Source organism: Vombatus ursinus, unplaced genomic scaffold, assembly GCF_900497805.2.
Source record: "Vombatus ursinus unplaced genomic scaffold, bare-nosed wombat genome assembly UNPS02014820.1, whole genome shotgun sequence".
In the NCBI taxonomy this organism is placed as follows: domain Eukaryota; kingdom Metazoa; phylum Chordata; class Mammalia; order Diprotodontia; family Vombatidae; genus Vombatus; species Vombatus ursinus.
In genome coordinates this window covers 4,101,865-4,123,124 of record NW_020954598.1, presented here as the reverse complement: position 1 = coordinate 4,123,124, position 21,260 = coordinate 4,101,865, and the positions used below count along the sequence as shown (strand labels likewise).

The 21,260-nt window shown below is 42.1% G+C and overlaps 1 protein-coding gene across 1 annotated transcript in view; it reads right to left on the bottom strand.

The window, feature by feature from the left end:
• The window catches only part of ACVR2B (activin A receptor type 2B), an 87,539-nt gene that overhangs the window by 2,178 nt on the left and 64,101 nt on the right, over positions 1-21,260 (bottom strand). Inside the window, exons 2-10 of the mRNA XM_027837051.1 lie at positions 11,960-12,167; positions 11,225-11,334; positions 7,893-8,041; positions 7,201-7,344; positions 5,511-5,654; positions 5,152-5,300; positions 2,392-2,506; positions 1,003-1,141; positions 616-746 (exon numbers count right to left, since the gene is read on the bottom strand). Of these exons, the coding sequence (XP_027692852.1) occupies positions 616-746; positions 1,003-1,141; positions 2,392-2,506; positions 5,152-5,300; positions 5,511-5,654; positions 7,201-7,344; positions 7,893-8,041; positions 11,225-11,334; positions 11,960-12,167 (1,289 nt within the window). The remainder of the gene's footprint in view (positions 1-615; positions 747-1,002; positions 1,142-2,391; positions 2,507-5,151; positions 5,301-5,510; positions 5,655-7,200; positions 7,345-7,892; positions 8,042-11,224; positions 11,335-11,959; positions 12,168-21,260) is intronic.

The window sequence follows — 21,260 nt, the reverse complement described above, 5'->3', positions numbered from 1 at the left end:
ACACACACACACACACACACACACACACACACACACACACACACACACACACGAGAGACCCACTGAGCCAAGAGATAAATGCAAATGACCGACATGATCTTGGCTAAGCAAAAGTCAAACACATTCTTTCCATAGACTCAATAAGGTCAGAAGGCCAAGAAAGAAGTTCAAATCAATGTTCAGAAAGTAATCAGTTTTCAAAGAACTAGCCCCCAACTCATTTGTAATTCATTCTGCCTCCTAGGTTCAAATCTTAGCTCTGCTATTTAACTTCTGGTGTGACCGCTGTCACATTCACTTAACCTATGGGCGTCAGTTTCCTTACCAGTTAGTATGGGGTGGAAGTAACACATTTTTAAGGTGTCTTCCAGCTCTGGATGCTATGAACAGGAAATTTAGAAAACCACAAACTTTTATAATCAGGAGCATTCCTATTATAAAGAGTCACTCGTTTTCATTCTATCCTTGGTTAGAAACAACTCAACACTGTTTATCTATAAACCTTTTGGATTAATGCACAGGAATTCATAAAACATGACATGTCTCCTCTCCCCATATCTGGGCATGGACTACAGGGTAGGGAGTAAGAGGGAAAAGGAAGGAATAGACACCTACAGGATGCTTCAACCAATGATCCTTGAAGGCAGGACGCATCTTCTTATGTACCACCACCTCCTGCAGGTCTTCTAGGGATGGATGTTGACCAATCTCTTCCTCAAAAGGTAACATGTACTCATCCACAGGCCCTGCAAAAAGTAGGTAACAAAAGTAGGGTCATGGCTCATGTCGAGAGAGGACACCAGCACCCATCAACCCTACCATAACCACCACTGTCACCATAGTCATTGGCAGAATAACATAAGACCAAAAATTAGGATGGTATAACATTGTATTGGACACCAAACAAGATCATGGTGGTAGAGAAGACATGGTCCTTGAAGTCAGGGAACTCCAAGCATGATGAAGATCACTCCTCACATCCATAGGTCCTCAGACACTCACCATCCACAGCTGTGCATCTAGACACCAGCTCCCACAGTACCAGCCCCATTGCGTACATATCAATCCTCAGGAAGGCATCTCTCTGAAAGTTGATTGCTCCCTCCAGCACCTCAGGGGCCATGTACCGCCTGGTTCCTACCTACATTAGATAGACCACAAAAGCAGGGGGTGAGAGGGGAAAATAGGACATGGTAGAGGGAGCGGAGTAAGGAGACTCAGGATGAATAGCAAGTGACCTAGTGGACCAAACAATGGCCATATTGTCAGAATATTTTGGGTTCAAATCCCATCTGTCATTTGACTGACTAGCTAGAGATGAACAAGTCATTTTGCGTATCTGTAAAATGAGCATGTTGGGACTCAATGACCTCTATGGTCTCTTCTAGCTAGAATATTCTATGATCCACAGCAGGAGAATAAGCCACCATTATTCACAGGATCTATGATCATCAGGGATGTCACTTCCCACATTAAGAGCAGTGCAATGAATGACAAGGTAATCCAAAAACCAAGATTAATTCAAAAATACTACTTGGCTTTGGGATATGAAATGTGTTTTATTTGCTGGAGGGAACAGAAATTACCTGTTTAATTTTATTTTTTCTTTGGCTACTTGGTAAATGATCTGTATTTTCTGCCTACTCTCCCTCTGCCTGAGCCTGAATTCACCAGCTGTTTGATAGGTTGGTATGATCCATAAGAAGATGGATAACAAGACAGAAGGCTCCCTAATTCTTTGAACTATTGCCCTAGGTTCCACTGCATATTGTGATACCTATCTCCCACTTAATTTTCTTTCTCCAGGGTGATATGAGGGCCAAAGTGCCTCAGATAAAATAGTCAACCTTAAGTGTAGTAGGCATTAATATGATTTAGGGGAAAGTTGTACAGATAAGAACTAGTCACGCCTCAGACTTGGCTTGCTAGGATATACCCTTTGCCCAAGGTCCAGCCCCCAGGTATTCTGCATAAAAGGGAAGAGAGGGAGAAAGGGAGACAGGGAGAAAGAGAGAAAGGGAGAGGGGGAGAGAGAGAGAGAGAAACAGACAGAAAGACAGAGAGACAGAGACAGAGACACATCAGTGTTTGAGGTTACTAGGGTCAAGCTCTATAGTTAGCTTTCAATTACCCATGCAACTAGGGTCTAGGAGAGTTCACATAATTGCAAAGTCATTAGTATCTGATTTCAGAATCTATTACATGATTTTAACCCAGCACATTGTCTTCTCAGTAATATCTGATCCAGTTAGGTATTAATGTTGGTTTCTAGACGAAAGGCATGTTGGTTGGTAGGAAGAGGAAGGGAGTTGGGATTTGGCAGCAAGAGCTAACTGTGAGCCTAAGCCTCACACCAAATGGACATCATCCCTGGCCTCCCTCCCTTCTCACCTGCCCATGGGTATCCCCTGGAGGCTTTCCTGGTTCAAACCGCACAGCCAGTCCAAAGTCAGCCAGGACAGCTGTGAGGTCACTCTTCAGTAAGACATTCTTGCTCTTGAAATCCCTGGAAGAAGTCAAGACAGAAGCTAAGCTGAGACCTCCAAGGCAGCACCCTGAACACCCTGAGCTGCTCTCTCTCTCTCTCTCTCTCTCTCTCTCTCTCTCTCTCTCTCTCCGTCTGTAGCAGGACTAGCTTGCAACCCAGGATTCATGAGAATTCTGAGTTGGTGCTTGGCCTGAACTATGCAGATGACTCCCAAGTCTTCATTTTTAGCCCTCCTCTGCAAGTACTTCCAGCTCATCCTGGAGCTTCGCTGGGGCCTCTGTGCCATGTAATATCCAACCGTCCCTGTGCCCAACACAGCCTGTAATATCCTTCCTATAAGGCCCATCCCCTTCTCATTGCTGAGTTCCTCCCAGAGCCTCCCATTTTGTGGAGGGGTCCAGGCCAGACTTCATTCCTTTTCTGGACCTGTTTCTGGCTCCCTCACTTCCCAACTATGCGTGCCTCATCCTGAACTTCCCCCAATACCTGGAGCCTTCCCTATGCAATTTACATACCGGCCAAACTTGGCTTTCTTCTTATTTCACATATGTGGCATTCCATCTTCCCATTATGTGGAAGGCTGTCCCCTACACCCAGAATGTTCACTCTTTTCCTCTCTGCCTCTTAGACCTTAACTACCCCATTAACTTCCACCTAGACCTAACCTCCCACTTTCTTCAAGAGGCTTTTCCATTTCCCCCAGATTTTAGTACCCCCATCCCCAAACACTGAGTTTTTTGGTATATTTCCTATATTTATTGTGAACATGTTGACTCCCCTTATTAGAAGGTAAAACTCTTTGAGGTCAGGGACTGTCTTACTTTTATATTCATATCCTTTGGCCCCTAGCACAGTGCCTGGGATATAGCAAGAGCTTCATAAATGCCTGTTGATTGACCAACATAAGATAAAAAGTCCCAACCAGTGATTAAAGGAAGAAATGTCTATTTGCTTCAAATTACATATCACATCACCACATTCAGCTAACACTGAATTCCCATAAGCACATATCTACTGAGGGGCTAGAGATATGTGGCCCACGGTTAAAACTTTTTATCTAAGAAGAAAAAATAAGAGTACCTGAAAGTTTACTACATTATTATTGCAGTCTAGAGGTATAGATCAGCCCCAAGTGCCAAAAGTCTCCCCTGTCCTGCCCCCCATCCACATGCCTTCATCCAGTGCTCCCAAGTCTTGTACAATGGATATAAAATGTAGATGGGAATCCTTTCATTTTTTTTAGCTGGGTAAAGGCCAAAGAAACTGGAAGGAAGTCCACAGGAGGTACTTCTCCCCCTGAGCACGGCCTCCTTTTTCATGGTGGGGCAATCATAAAATGTCATATACATGACTTTGGTGATTATTGAGACCCAGACAGAGGAAATTTACTTTCCAAGGTCATACGAGTTAGTGGCAGAGTCAAACTTAAACCCATGATTTATGAGTCCAAACTCAGCACTTTTACCACATCTGAGGATGGTTAACAGATAAGTTAAATTAATATAACAAAGTAACAGAGAGTGAGTCGTCCTCATGATCTAGTAGGAGGCAGAAGATCTGCCAGCCCTTTTGTTAACTTATTATGACTGTGAGCAAACATCAAGCCTCAACTTCCTCATGTGCAAAATGAAGGAGATGGTCTGCTTCAGGGGTTCTTAACCTAGAATCCATAGATTTCAAGGGTTCTGTGAATTTGGAAAGGAAAAAAATACATCTTTCTTTTCAGTAACCTCTTAACTAAAATTTAGCATTTTCTTCAATTATTTAAAAACATTATTCTGAGATGCAGTCCACAAGCTTCACCAGACTGCCAAGGGTCCATGATACAAAAAAAAAAAATTTTAGGAACACTTGGTCTAGATGATTCCTGTGGTCCTTTTCTATGTCAATAATATGGGTATGTAAGCCTGCATGTGCATGCTTAACACAGATTTAGGAACCGGTAGGTGTGAAACCAAAGGCCTGGGTACTTACAAGTTCTCTTTTACCACTTAGGAAAGTGGTAAATCATATCCTTCAGTTCTCCTTATCTCTCAATTTATCAAATTCCTTTTCCCCTACCTTCCCCTGCCTGACTCCCACCAAAGTCCAGAAGCCACTGAGAATTTGGGAAAGGTAAACAGGCAAAAGGAAAAAAAAACCTCCTCAATAATGCTTCCTTCCTCACCTTCCCCCCATTCCCCAAACTAAATACAGAACCCTAAATAAAGGCTTCCTACTGAAAGAAAAAAAAAGTCTAGCCTTGAATGGGTTAATTATTTAAAAACAACATGCGAAACCAAACTGCCACTAGAGGGCACTTGGAAATCAACCACCAGCTACCGCCAAACTCTGAGTCAGGCCAGAGCAGAGGCTGGAGTGGACGAAGAACTAAGAGTAAATAGAACTGACATCAGTGTCTTTCTAAGTCAGCAGCAGCAGCAGCAGCAAGAGAAGGTTTTACCCATGTTAACTTCATCCTTATCCCTATCCCCATCAACCCCATGAGGATTTCTTGGCATGCTGATTAACACACCTCCCTAGAGTCTACTCAAAAAGGACGTCAATGGCATATACTCTTGTGTGCCATCTGTGGGCAAAGCTCGTCCAATTCCCCTGCCAGTCCCCAATCTTCATTCAAGTCTATTGTGTTACCCTATTCCTTCCCTTACCCTGCTCCATACCTGTGGGCAATGGCTGGCTTGTGCCCCTCTCCTCGGCACCAGGGCACATCTTCATGCAGGTAGGACAGACCTCGGGACATGGTCTCAGCTACATGACACAGCTCATTCCAAGTAACAATGTTCCCTTTTAAATAATCTGTGAGAGAACCCTAGAAGAAGTAGCACAGTGACGGTTCAGACATCTAGAAGGGTAGCATACCTCTAGAAAATCCAAACTCATAAGAAGAGTTCAGATTCAGCCTTGTCCTGGAGGTTGTGACTGGGGAAGAGGCCAAAGGGGTCACCTTGTCCCAGAAGTCCAAGAGGCAGGGCAGAGGTTATGCATCTCTTAGGGGAGGGGAAAGGGATGTCAGGATCACCTTGTCATGGAAGGCTGTGATAAGCCACAGCTCCACCTCCAGGTTGGAACCTCTCTTTTCTGCTGCAATGAACTGGAGCAGGTTTTCATGTTTCATGCCTGGCGTGCTGAAGATGTCCCGTTCACTCTGCCAGGACTGCTTGTCCTAAGGGATAGAGAATATTCAGTTCTGAGACCTCAAGGACTAATCCTCTGATAGTTATGGTATAGTCATCCTAGCCCCCAAATTTTCCCAGTCCATCAACAAGCATATATTAAGCACTTATGAGGTGGAAGGCATTGTACTAATAAGCACTTGGAGCATAAATAATTAGGGACATAGGCAGTCTGAAAGGGGAGAGCAAAGCAGCTGAGAGGATAAATCCTTCCCTGACTCCAAACCAGAAAGTATACTCTTATGAGAGATCACCTGGGAGAAAGGCAGCAAGATGACAATTCTGAAGACCTAGCTGATCTACCATTCTCATTCTGGGACTTTGAGAATCTTCAATATTGCCATCTATTGGCCACTTTCCCAATACCTACAAATATGGTCAGAGGGATCCCTGATCCAACCTTGCTATTCCCCAAAGCTACAGCTCTTCTCCCTTTAACTGCTAAACTTTTAGTCATTGATACCAGCCGCCTCCACTTTAACCAATATCTACTTGCAGTCTGGCTTCTAACCTCACCATTCACTGTCCCTTTCCCAATACCTGCAAATATGGTCAGAGGGATCCCTGATCCAACCTTGCTATTCCCCAAAGCTATAGTTCTTCTCCCTTTAACTCCTAAACTTTTAGAGTCATTGATACCAGCCACCTCCACTTTGACCAATGTCTACTTGCAGCCTGGCTTCTAACCTTTCCATTCACTGAAACAAATTTCTCCAAGATTAACAAGGGTCTCAACTGCCAAGTCTAAATGCCTTTTCCTCAATCCTCACCTTCCTTAACTTTTCTGCATCAATTAACACTACTGACCACCTCCTCTTTTTGGATATTCTCTGCCTTCTTGGCTTCCACAACCTTGAGCCCTCTCCTAGTTTTTCTCCCAGCAATCAGATTTCTCTTCCTCAGACTCCTCCTGAGGCCTCACCACCCTACTCCTACATCCCTGACTGAGTAACCTCCAAGATTCTGGCCTCCTCCTTCTCTTCCTCCCTCATCAAGTCCATTCATTCTTCTCGTAGCTTTAACCACTTCAATGTGGCTGACTTTCAAAGTCTTCCTAGAGTTGCAGTCCTATGTCTCCAATTATCTGTAGGACATTTATACCTAGGTGTCCTACTAGCACCTTGAACCCAACATACTCCAAACTGAATTCATCACCCTTCCCTTTATCCTAACATACTCATTCCCCCAACTTTGCTATTCCTGTTAAAGGCACCACTGTCTTCTCAGTCACCCAGGCCTCAAACCTCAGTCACCTAACCTACTATATTCTATCTCCATTTTTTTCTCTCATACTTATCGCCTCTGCTATTAACACACACACACACACACACACACACCCCCCTACCATCCTAGTTCAGGCCTTTATCATATTTCACACAAAACGGGGAGAGAATAAGCATTTATATAGTGCCTACTATATGTGCCGGGCACTGTGCTAAGCACTTTACAATTATTATCTCATTTGATCGCCATTAACACCTAGAACTCCTTCATATCTGCTTAAAATAAAACATCTAAAACCAGATTTGTTGTTACCTGTAATGGAAAAATCTTCACTGCTACATAGTCATTCATAAGCTGAGCCTTCCAGACACAGCCAAAACGTCCCCGGGCCTTGATCTCCAGCAGTTGCAACGGCTTCAGGCCAACAAGTGGAGAAGGGGGTGGAGGACCCGGGTCCTAAGATAACAAAGGGATTAATAATAAAAGAGTACAGAAGTCTCTTTCCTGTACTGTCAAGGTTAACAACAAGCCAAGCCCCTGGGAGGGATGTCTAAGGGTTCTTAACATGGCTACACTTTCCCAACAAAAGGTATACAAAGCCTCAGCTAGAAATTGGGGAGCAGAGTTCATCTCCTGACTCCACCCTCCAGCTCTCATGTCCTACCATATGAACCTATGCAGGTTACTTGGTGTTTTAATTTTCTTACTGCAAAACAATGAGAATTTCTCTGGCTCACGGACCTTGACAGTAGACTATGGGGACCTAGGAAAGGAACAGGTGGGAAGGGCATTGGAGTAAGTTCTTATTTTCATTGTCCTCTAGGTGAGAAGCACGCGTATCCATAAGTGGTATGAGCACAGGAAAGCAAGACCTTCCATCTATGGGAAAGTCCCTTCCCTGGAAGGGGGAAGAAATTAAGTATTTTCTCTCTTTCAATTCCTAGATGCTTCCATCTATCCCGTCTCTCCCCAGCAGTCTCTATTTCTTCAATTCCTCTGAGTACCTCATTGACATCCACATGACCGTAGGGAGGCTTTCGGTGCCTGTACATCCAGAATGCAATGACAATGGCCAGAGAGAGGCCCCCAATAGGCAGCAAGGCATATGCAAGGACTGTGAGTAGAGGGACAGTTGAGGGTGGCTCATAGGTAACTGCAGAGAGATAAAAGGGTTTTGTTCACACGTTGAAGCAGCTGCCCCCTTCAAGCCCACAGCATCATCATTTTTCCTGGTTCAGCCTTCATGATTCCATCTTGCTGGTCTTTTCTTTGAGGCTAGAGAGGCTAACAAAAGGCTAGATGCCTCACTAACTAACCCTCAACTGAGAGAAAGTACTTGCAGAATGATTTCACATGCCCCATGCCAGGCCTCCAACCCCAGAGTGGAAAATACATGCCAGAAGCCAGGCGTTTATCAGATGCATCTATGTATAGATGACTATATTAGAATATATAAATGCCATATACACATATTTATTCCTATAAAATTATATAGGTGGATGTATGTTAATAAATCAATCAATAAACATTTATTAAGCACCTGTTAAGTGCTAGGGATACAAAAAGAGGCAAAAGACAAGCCCCTGCCTTCAAAGAGCTTGCAATCTAAAAAGAAGAGACAACAGCCAAACATATACAAAGCATACTCTTTCAGAATAAATAATAACAAACGGGAAAGCACTGGAATAAAGAGGGGCTAGGGAAGGAAGGCTTCCAGTAGAAAGTGAGATTTTATTTATACATCTGTATGCATGAGTGGTAAAAATGGTCAAAGCATTTAGAAGAAAGACTTGGCTTTGACACCACCTGTCTGACTGTGGGTGGGTTAGTTTCTCTGAGTCTCAGTTTCCTCATCCAAAAAATGGGGATAACATTTGCACTACCAACCTCATAGAGTTGGTGGGAGGAAAAGTATTTTGTAAACCTTAAAACATTACAAGTATGAGATCATTATGATGATGATGATGATGCTGATGCTGATGATGATGATGTGTGATTATAAATATCTATGACATAGTGTACCAGAGTGGATAGAAATCAGGACTCAGAGTCAGAAAGATCTGGGTTCAAGTCTGCTCCCTGATACTCCCTGGCTCCAAAGCTTTAAGTGAGTCACAATCTCTCCATGCCCCAAGAGACTCTCTAAGACTCTTAAATTGCAGAGAAGATTCTGATTTCTATGGGTGACAAAGTTTCTCACCAGAAGCTCCCTGTGCCTATGAAATCAGAGGTCCAATTTTTTTTTAAAGTAAATAAACACTTACATTTTATGCTGAGGATATGAATGTCATGTCTATGAACAAATCTCAGGCAGCTCTACAACATGGTTAAGGGAAATGCTGAGCACTTAACACTTTGGAAACCAGAGATTTGGGACAATGAGGTGATTCTCCAGTCTTCCCTTTGCCCCTCAAAAGAATGAGGCATTATATGAGATTTGGAAGTTTAAGGTCAGAAAATAAAATCTTTAAAACACAGCCTTTTCTATTTCTTAGAGGTGGGGGAGGGAAAAGAGGTCAGTGGTCATTTAACTCCAAATGGAATAAAATGATTTCTTTCTTTCCTATCCAATATCACCAGACTATCTTCACTGCTGTTGGGGAAAACTCTCTGGTCTTTCAATCAGTCTTTATTAAGCCCCATCATAAGCTATAGTGAAAATAAGAGCAAACAATCTAGTGGAAAGATCACTGTCAGAGACAGAGGACCTGAATTCAAATCCTGCCTCTAATTCTTATTCCCTATGTGATTTTTTTTTTTTTTTTTTGAGGCAATCAGGGTTAAGAAACTGGCCCCGGGTCACACAACTTCTGTCTGAGGCTGAATTTGAACTGAGGTCCTCCTGACTCTATCCATTGCTCCATCCAGCTGCCTCATCCTTGTGTGATGTTGAGCAAATCACTTAACCACCCTGGCCCTCAGTTTCCTCATTCATAAAATGATAAGACTAGTCCTGATGCTGTCCAAGATCTCTTCCAGCTCCAGATCTATGATTCTATGATCTAAGTTTAGCCAGTTGGGTCCTTCAACAATAGACAGTTTTTGTCAAGGGGGCTGCCCTTGAGATATCTCCAGCTTGCTGGTATCTATCTAGAGTTTTTTCTGTGTGGCACAGTCTTTGAGAACCTTATAATCACGTTCGTGCTTTGAGTTCCTAGTAATGGGACTTCAATGGAGCCTTTCAAAACAATCCCCCATCCTGTTCAGTTTTCTCCTTGACAGCATATGTAACTGTGCATGTTTGAACTGATTTACAATACCCACCCTCCAAAACAAAACAAAAATCTCCATTTAAGAAATACATTTTCTAAGCCTCAGTTGGCATCCCTACCATTTTAAAGGATACTTAAGAAACTGAACCCATAACTTGTTCTTGCTTGACTATACTTATTTTATTATAAGAGAGGATTCTATTTTTACTTGGGGAGGTGTTAGAAAGGGGTAGTGATAAGGATGCCCCCAAAAAAAGAAAAAAGTATCAATTAACATTTTTAAGATACACAGAAGGGAGTAGAAAAAGGGACCACAGACAAGCAGGGCAATATTGGATGAGCATGTTAAATGCAATATATATTTAAAAGAAAACAAGCTGTATGTAATAGAATATTACATGTTCTTAAGCAGAGCTTCAGTTTCACGCACAATCCTATTTTTCTATTCATTGCATATGGAAATATTTGTGTTTGCTGATGTCTGTCAATTTCATAAAACAAATGAATTGTTTTAAAAAACTGAATCCATATGAAAATTTTCTCTTTGTTAATTAGTTGCTTTAAAATTGAATTGTCAAGTTTCCTGAGGGCAAAGAATGCACCATCATCATCTATTATTGTAATGGCCTCACACACCCCAAAATAAAATTTTCCCTGAGCCAAGTCGAGTCATGCAACAGCAGCAGCTCAGAAATTAAGTGCAGAATGAAAGTCACTATTGATGAGAGCTGACCATCGAAGCAATAGGAGTCCTGTAGAATAATGAGACACCACAGAACCTAGGGGAATGAGGGACAGCACGACACAATACACAGTGTAATACTCGAAGTGAAAATGCTATAAGTTCAAAATCCTATCTTATTTTCCTATGGTCGAGCCACAACCTCTGAGACTCCTCAGCTTCCTCATCTGTAAAATGGGGAGAATAATAACCCCTGTAGTACCTACCTCACAGGGCTACTGTGGAATTAAAATGGGATAACGCATATAAAGTGCTCGCAAATTTTAAAGCCCTACATAAATGCGAGTTATTGTTGTTTTGTTTCCCCCCATGCCCCCTTCTTTCCAGCTGGCTTCACCCCCTCAGCCCAGTGGGCTTCCAGAGCCAGCCCAGCTTCCCTCACCTTCAGGGTTGGTGACCTCAGGTAAGTGCGTGAACTTTTCATTGCAGAAGTTCCCCTCACAGCAACAGAAGAAGACCTGGGGGTTCTCTTCGGTGGCTACACATTCCTGCCTGTGACAATGGAGCAGTGCAGAGGAGTTGCATACATCATCAAAGCCATCCAGACTTTCTTCCTAGAGTCCATTAGATTCTAAGCACTTACCCTTGACCCCTGGGGGGTGGAGGGAGGGGGAAGCTGAGAAGATGAAGGCCTGCCCCATGTGGAGTGTTAATTCCCAAGTGTTTACTTCCATTTCACAGTTGGAAGAGAAGTAGCCCTTGAGAGCCACTTTGCTGATGGCTAAGCATCAAGATTACACTTGGAAACACTGACAAATAATACTTCATGATTTTAAGCAAAACAAATTTCAAGCTTTCAAGGAGACTACGGGAATATTCCCAACAAGAGGATTCTGTAGTTTGGTAGGGGAGTTGGGGGGGAAGCCTAGGTGATCCTTCCAAAGTATCCTAAAGATGCCCCATCTCCTGATCCCTTCACCTTCCTGCCAAGCATGGGCAGTTAGTTAGTCACAGCTATACAGTTTGGGCTGTCATGACTATCCCACTGACTAGCTAGGTTACTACACCACTAAGATATGCTCAAAAAGACAGATGGTTCTCTGACCAGGAGAACTCCATCTGGTTGAAGGAGTGGGGATTGCGCTGGGGAGAAATCTCAGAGGTGGGTGAGCAGTACCTATCATAGCAATTGAAGTCATCCAACCAGCAACCCTTCTTCACGAGCTCAATGGTGCCAGAGCTATTCCTCCATGAGGCGTAGCAATGAAGGCGCTTGTCCTTCTCCCCCTCACAACGTTCCAGACCACTCTGGTTTGTCTTCTCCAGTTCCCAGTTGGCATTGTAGTAGATGCACTCCCTGGTCTCAACCTCCCCACGCCCTGGGCCTGCAGGGTAAGAACAAATAAGAAAAAGTAGGGAAGGTGATTGATGAAGGAGATACAACCATCTATAGATCCTTGGGTCCCTGGGTCCAGATCTGCAAGGGTGTAAGAGGAGTAAGACAAGCTAATTCTTCTCTACTTGACTTCAACTGCATCCCTCCCTGACTCTCTTTCTTGCACCATTCATCCTCTCCCAACTGGATTGTCCCCATCTGTCTACAAACACGACCAGGCCTCCCCATCTACCTACTATGCCCATCCCTCTCCTCTCCTTCACAGTAAAATTTCTAGGGGAAAAAAAATGGTCTACATTCATTGTTTCTATTTTTCAAACTCAGTCCAGCTTGCCACTTAACACTCTAATGAAACTGTTCTTCCAAATATCACCAATGACTTTCATTCAGTTTTCATCCTACCCGATATCTCTGCAGCAATAGAACTCTTGGTCACTCCCTTTCTTCCTTTTAGATATACTGATTCCCATTAGTTTCAGACAAAACATACTCAATTAGTGTTCTTCAAACAATCAATGAATCAATGTGTTTATTGAGTCCCTACTGTGCACCAGATGCTGTTAGGTAGTAAGGATACAAATAAAAAAAAAAGAAAGAGAGAGAGAGAGAGAGAGAAAGAAAGAAAGAAAGAAAGAAAGAAAGAAAGAAAGAAAGAAAGAAAGAAAGAAAGAAAGAAAGAAACAGCTGAGGAGCTTATGTCATTGCTCTAACTGTGTCTCTGATTCCTTCACGAGCTTCTGGTCCTCTTCCCAACTCTTGAAAAGGGTATTCCCTGAGCTTCTGCCCCTGGCCTTTAATTCTCCTCCTTCTATACTCTCTCTCTTGGCAATATCCCTCATTCCCACAACTTCAAACATAACCTTGACACAGATCACTCAAATCTCTATCTCCAGCCCTGAATTCTCCTTCAAGATACTGACTCACATCTACAACTGCTGAGGTGGTAATTAAGATATTTCCACCTGGATATTCTGCTAGCACTTCAAATTCTATTTTTTTACTCCCAAACTAATTCTTCTTTCAGTAGTCCAACTATTCACCCAATTTACCAAGGTCAAAACCTTTTATCCAGTTACCAAGTCTCATATCTAGTTCCTCACTCTGCCCTTATCTCAGCCCACTCCATTTCCATGGTCACTATACTAATATAGGTCCTCATTACTTCCTGCCTGAATCACCAGTAGAATGTAAGCTCCTCAAGGGCAGGAATTGTTTCACTTTTTTTTTTTTTAGCACAAGTCACTTAATCAACAAGCATTCAGTAAGTACCTACTATGCACAATGTTTATGAATAGTCATTATATTTCATGAACATAGTAGGGACTTTAAAAATACTTGTTGACCTAAACTATAGCACTAGCCTCCTTAAAAGTCTTGCCTCATTTTCCCTCTGCCCCTCCAATGAATTTTCAGTACTGCTATCAAAAAGATCTTTCTTAGGCACAATTTTGGTCAAGTCACTCCTCCAAGACTCCACCGGATCCCTAATTCAAACCCCTTTCTCTATCATTTAAAGTACTCCACATCCTGGTGCCATTCTGCCTGTTTCTGATTTCACTCCTACTATAATTTTTCCATAAACATTACACTCTAACCAAAAGTAACTACTTGTTAACCCCTTGGCAAACTGAACTTGTATTTCCCTACTGCTGTACCTATACTTGGAATGTCCTCAAAATCTTCACTTACCGGTGGAAATCTCCTTCTTTGTTTATGGGGTTTTTTTGGTTTTGGGGGGTTTTTTTGGCTAGGCAATGGGGTTAAGTGACTTGCCCAGGGTCACACAGCTAGTAAGTGCTATGTGTCTGAGGTCAGATTTGAACTCAAGTCATCCTGAATCCAAGACCAGTGCTCTATCCACTGCACCACCTAGCTGCCCCTGGAAATCTCCTTCTTTAATGCCCAATTCAAATTCTCTATCCTCCAGGACATCTTCCCTGAGCCACTCACTCATCCACTATTCCAGAGGATATAAAGGAGCTTCCCCTCTTTAGATCCCCCATAGCAATTGGTTTGTACCTTTCTAAAGCACTCATCTATTAAGTTTACCTTGTAGTTATTTATGTTTCTGTCTGTAGTAGACAAGGACAGGTTAGATAGTGACACCTCACTCTGCCCCCCCCCCCAAAAAAAACAACTGGGAATGCCATAGAAGGGAGGTATCATGGAAAATCCTCAGGATGTAGAATCAGAAAAGAGCATGACAAATCACCAGCTTTCACAAGTACCATACCTTCTCCTGCTAGCCTGCCCCTAGCCCATCTTCCCTAGCACCTCTCTCAGTATCATGTTCAGGTAATAAGTAACATGAGAAGTTCCACCAGCCCAGTATAAGCAGTTTCAGGTTCACACTATCAACAGGCTAGCATGGTACATATGTACAACAGAGTAAAGAGTCTGGCCTATCCTTCCTAAAGGACACATCTCCCACAGAGATCCCTGTCAAGCTTCCAAATCCAACTCCTAGGTTCAGTTTTCTTTCCCTTCTTCCCCAAAGAACTTTGTCCTCTGTCTAATCCTTCCTGCTTAGACAGTCCAGGCTAGAAAATCAGACCCTGGGCAACTAGGGTCACGATCTATAGGACATGGGCTGGGAAGAAGAGTGGGGCCTCATAGGATCCATGCCCTGATACTCCAACCTAAGTCCCCAAGCTTAAGGGAAAGGCCAGACTCTCTGTGTAATTCCAGCAACCTGTTATCAGAGTTGGTTGGCCTGAGATACCAGGACTTAGTCTGAGAGGAGTAACAGAGAAATCCTCACTTAATTCCTCATAAATACAGGAGTCCCACCTGTTTGGTGGAATAGCTTTATAGACTCAAGAGTTACTTTAATGATACTATGTGTATTTGATAATTCTTTCAAGAATCAAAGTCAATCTCACTGGCATCTAATTTGTAGAATATGCTCTTCCCCTTTTTGTTTTTAAATCTAGCCCTTTGCCTCTCAGTCTTGTACTTCCTCTCCCTTTAGCTGTTTTTCAGAGATTTTTCAGAGATGACCTACAGAAACATTTAAAATAGAAACATTTTAAAAAACAAATAGAAATGACCTACAGAAACATTTAAAATAGAAAATTTTAAAAAACAAATAGAAACATTTAAAAAATGAGATGCTAGCTGGTCTTATTTCTTAAATATATAGCATTCCCCTATCCACCTAAGGCTCACTCCCATATACCTCCCTCTTCCTCTAACTTCCCCCTAGCTAACTGATACCACTCATCATTCTCCCAGTTGCCAAGGCTCCAAATCTCACAGGCATCCTTAACCGTTCCTTCTCAAAAGAACAAAAAATGGCTAATAGTAAATTGAAACCCAAGAGAAGTAGAGGAGATATTAGCAAAATGGGTATCTTTGATGAGTTCAAGTCCCCTCGAATAGCGTGAGAAACTCCGTCAAATGCTTCGTTAAAATCTAGGTAAACTATACTTACGGTTTTCTCCCCACTCCCCCTACCAATGTAGTAGTCGAGCCAAGGTCCACATGAACTACAGACCAAAGCAGTGTATAAACTGGTGGATGTGACTGTACAGCTTCTGTAGGTCATCTCTGAAAAATCTCTGAAAAACAGCTAAAGGGAGAGGAAGTACAAGACTGAGAGGCAAAGGGCTAGATGTAAAAACAAAAAGGGGAAGAGCATATTCTGCAAATTAGATGCCAGTGAGATTGACTTTGATTCTTGAAAGAATTATAAAATACACAAAGTATCATTAAAGTAACATCTAGAAAAAGAAGCAATAACCACAAAAGGTTTCATCAAGGAAAGGTTATGCTAGAGTAACCACATTTCCTTTTTTTTGTGGGGGGTGGAGGTGCTGAGGATTACTAGATGTTATAGTTTATTTTAGCAAAGCATTTGACAAAGGCTCTCAACTATTCTCCTGGAAATGGGGCAGATGACAGCATAATTAAGTGGATTTTGAGCTGATTGAATGGTCAGCCCTGAAGTATAATCATTAATGGTTTGATGTCAGTTTGGAAGGAAGTCAACAATGGAGTGCCTCAAAAATCTTTTCTTGACCTTATGATATTTAGCATTTTTACTGATGACCTGAATAAAAGCACAGGTGACATGCTTATCAAATTTGCAGTTAACACAATGCTAAGAGGGACAACTAATGTGTTGCATGACAGAGCCAGGATCCAAAAAGATCCTGACAGGCTAGAATATTAGGTGGAAGTGAATATGAAATGTAAGAGTGATTAATGCAGAGTTCTATGCTTCTGTTGTTGAGTTGTTTCAGTCATGTCCAACTCTTTGTGACCCCATTTGGCATTTTCTTGGCAAAGATACTGGAGTGGTTTGCCATTTCCTTCTCATTTTACAAATGAGAAAACTGTAGCGAATAGGGTTAAGAGACTTGCTCAGCGTCATACAGCTAGTAAGTGTCTGAGGCTGGATTTGAACTCAGGAAGATGATGACTCTTCCTGATTCTCAGCCCAGTGCTCTGTGCATTGTGCCACCTAACTGCTACAGTTCTATACCGGGGGTTCAAAATATCACCTTTAAAAACAGATCTGGGGATTTTAGTGAACTGCGACTGCAATAATTCAAATGTGTGATACGGTGACTAAAAAAGCCAAATTGAGAAATGGTATCTAGGACTAGGGAAGGAGAGTGCTGTACCCTGCCCTGCTTGCACCATACCCTAAAGCAATGGTGTCAGACTCAAACAGAAACAGATCCTTGTTGCAAAATGACTTAGAAAACTACAAATTAACAATATCTATGTTGTACTGTAGTTTTATTTATCTTGTTAAATATTTCCCAATTACATTTTAATCTGGTTCTGCTTCGAGTTTTGCCAACTCAAGTTTGCCATGAGTTTGACACTATTGCCTTGCAGTACTGTGTTCTGTTCTCCTAGGAACCATATTTTATGAAGTAAATTAATAAGCCAGAGAGTGTCCAGAAGAGTGTAACCAGGAAGGCAAGGTGCCTTGAGATCATGCTATTTTAAGATCGGCTGAAGAAACTCGGGATGTTATACCTGAAGGAGAGACGTCTAAGGGACATGACATCTGCCTTCATTTATCAGAAGGGTCATCTGGTGGAAGGGATTTCACCAGAAGGAAAAACTCAAAAGGTGGACATTTCAGAGAAGCAGATTTAGGCTTAATCTAAAAACTGAACTTCCCAGAAATTGGAACTATCTCAAAATGGAATGGCCTCCCTTGGGAGGCCATGTTTTGCCTTCAATCAGAGGTTTTCTAGCAAAGATTGGATGACCACTTGTGGATAAAAAGGGGCTGTTGTTTCAGGGATGGATGGTTTTCTGAGGTCCCATCCAGCTCTTAGACTCTGTGACACATAATCCCTCTTTTATTTAACAATTCAATTCAATAAATATTAAAACACTTGATGTAAATCATTCCTAACCTTGATAAGTTTACTGACTGGAGTAAATGTCCATGATCATGAATAAAGGTTAAGTATATAATTGGATTAAAAAGTGAAAAGTAGTCAGAAAAGGGGTTCTAGGTATATGTGAAGGAGAAATCACCCCCAGCTAGGAGAAATCCAATCAAACAGCAAGTCATACCTCTTTTTTCTTAATAATGTAGCATCCACTCCTGTTTATTCCTACATTCTCTCAGCTCCTCATCACCTCATGCCTAGTCTAGTGAAATAGCATTCCAACTCTTCTCCATCTATAGTCTCCTTTACTCCACTCCCAATTCATCCTACACACATCACCAGATCCTTCCTAGAACATAACTTTCCCATCATTTCTCCTGCTTAAAATTCAAACTCCTCTACCAATCCCTCCACAATATGGCTCTAGCTGAATCTCACACTAGTTCTTCCTATGGAACATTACCTCTAACTGTTGAAACCTGGATCCCTCAAAACTAGGATTAAAACCTGTCTCTTCCAAGAAGCCTTCCCTGACCATTCTGGCCCCCAGCAATTTCTTTCCTCTCTCCTCCCACCCCTCGAATTCATATGGCATCTAAGGGAAGGTCATGAATGTCTGTATAATTTGTTAGGCAATCAATCACATCTGCCTTGTGACAGCTCTTCAATTGTTGTATTGAACTGTTATTTATCTCTTACTTCAATATCTGGATGGATCTCTGAGTTCATCCATGACCTCTCTTTCTGAGTGATTCTTTTCTATATCTTTCTGTATAATCTCCAAAGAGCATCCACCCAACATACTGGAAAACTTCCATCAGTTAACATTTCATGGTCCAGCACTCAGATGATCCATTTGTCACTGTCATCCCTCAGCACAACTCAATGGTCACCCCACCTCAGTTTTCCAGTCATCTGTGTCCTTGATGGCTTATATTTTATTTGTCACATTTGTCTCATTTTACCAGATAGACGGTTATGAGTAGGAATTGTCATAGTCATCTCCTTATCTCCTACAACACTTGTTCCACATAGTAGGCATCAATATTTGTTGAGTGAATAAATGAACATATGATGCCTGGTTTCTGAAAAAAAAAATTGATGCCTTAGTGCAGGAAATGGGTTCAGCCATTCAGGTGTGAAGGTCCAAGGGAGGCATGAATTAGACTGTATCCCTAATGCTAAAGCTAATGCTAATGTAGCCCTGGAAGATGAAGCTAAAAAGACCCACAAAACAGAATCATCTTGTGCACAGTAGAGTTTCTAACCAGAGTTCAGTGGCCAGGAAAAGCCCAACCTTCATCCATTCACAAACCAACAGATCAAAACCGGGCAGAGACCTGGACCCACCCTTTCACACAGGGATTCCTGCTTGCAATAGACATAGGGAAACAGGCCTTGCCTGGACCCTCAGGAACTTCCAGATTAGGACAGAAAAAGTCCCAGGCCTTGCTTTTGGGTGACTGTGCTATAAGAGGACAGAAATGAAGGCATTTCTGAAGGTACCAGTGCTCAGAATTACTCTCATCTGCCTTGAAAAACCACCAGAGCAGAGAATCCCACTCATATTCAGTTCATGTCAACAAATATTTATTGAATGCTTGGTATGCACAAGGTACTATAGATACAAAGAAAAAAATGTGAACCAGTTCCTATTCTCAAAGGGTATATTGAGGTATAATTGAGGTATATTTATATCCTCAATATATGGCATATTGAGGAAATAAAATATACCATAAGAATGGCCATTCCAGGAATATAAAGAAACTTGGGTGGGGGGAACTTCATGAAATATTAGTAACAATGACAATGATGATAAAAGTCAAACAGAAGAATGTGGTATGACTAATTATGATCACATAAGGAAAAGGGAATAAGAACAAAGAGAATCTTGATGGAAGCCTAAAGCAAGGGACTGGACATGTTACTTACTAAATTCAAGAGATTTAAATGCAAATACATTTGTATTGATGTTATTTTTAATATGATATGAATAGGGACTGAACCTGTGATTTCATGGACAGAGAACAGGACCTGTGATGTCAATAATATGGTGAGCAACTCCCTTTACCAATACAGTTCAGAGCCTTCTCTCCAACTTAGATATTGAAAAAGCTGCCTAGGGTTGTTTCCTTAAACAGGGTCCCCCACCCAGTATAAGTCCTAGGCAGATCCTGAACCCAGGTTTTCCTGGTTTCTAGGACAACTCTGTAGTCTCTCTTCTCTACCGCCTCTTCTCAAGCTTCTAATAAAATATATTTTAAAATGGATATTCCTGGGGACAGCTCAGCACTCTGAACAGCATCTAGGCTAAGGAGAAGGTTTTCATTTAGAGAACACCCAGACAGGCCAACACAGATGCTCCAAAAGGCCCAAGACTATGCTTGGTCCATGGCCCCAACAATCGATCCAGTGTGACATTTCTAAATACCACAATTCCAAATCTAATTCCCCAGTAATCAAAAAAGCTATAACGCATGTAAATGAAAGAGGAAAGGACAAGTGAAAGGTCAACCAGAGGGAAACCATGGCCATAGGAAAACAAGGGGAGGAAGATGACTATTGTCCCTTTATCCTAAGTCACAGAGAGCAGAGACATCATCTTCTGGTCTACCTGAGAAATGAACAACTGCCCATTTCTGCCTCTACTCAGGTTGGTTCCCCTATAGAGCAGGGCTCTCCTCTTTATCTAACCCAGCTGATCCCAGCTGTGAATCAGGGAGAAGAAAGCAACACAAGCCAGATCAACAGGATTCAAGGCCACTGATGATGGATCAGCAGGAGATGTTGTCAGACTATCAAGAGTGGGGCAAGCAAGGCTCCAGAGAGAGCCTAAGGTCAAGACCTTGGACAGCATCTCAGTGGGGAAACAGCAGCTGCCTGTGTTCTAATGGACGCTGACTATGGACTTTCTGTCCCTGAACTTTCTGCTGTTGAAAGGCTCTGGCACTATTCACTCACAAATTCAACAAATATTTATTAAGAACCTACTGTATGCCAGGAACTATGCTAGACAGTGGGGATGAAAAACAAAAATGAAAAAAGGCCCTGCCTTCGGAGAACTTACATGTACAAGGGTTAGGTAGGGGATGAGGGGCTGAACAAGATCAACATATATAAGAAAAGGTCAACAGACACACACACACACACACACACACACAAAACCCACAAAGTCATTTCAGGGAGAAAGGAGGGGGTAATGGAAGGGAAATGGGTATTTATAAAGTGCCTACTATGTGTCAGCCATTATATTAAGGGCTTTAAAAAAAATGAGTATCTTACAACAATCCTTGCCACCTAGAGAAATATAAATATAATGCAAAGTAGAATACAGAGACAGGAAAGGGAAATGCATTTATTAAGTGCCTAACTATGCACTAAGTACTTTAAAAATATTATTTCATTTGATCCTTACAACAACTTCGGGAGGTAGATGCTATTATTATCCCCATTATACAGTTGAGGAATTGAGGCAAACAGAAGTTAGGTGACTTGCCCAGGGTCACATAGTTTGTCAGTGTCTGGGGTAAGGGATTCACTGGATAGAGGGACCTGCTATCTACTGTGTGACCAGATGCCTCATTAGCAATTAGGGCAGAGAAGATTGGGATTGGCTTCTTGGAGGAGGCACCTGAGCTGAGTTTTGAAGGAAGCTAGGAGTTCTCTGAGCTACCAGTGAATCAAGAATATACTCTAGGCACTGGAAGTAGTCTGTGGAAGGG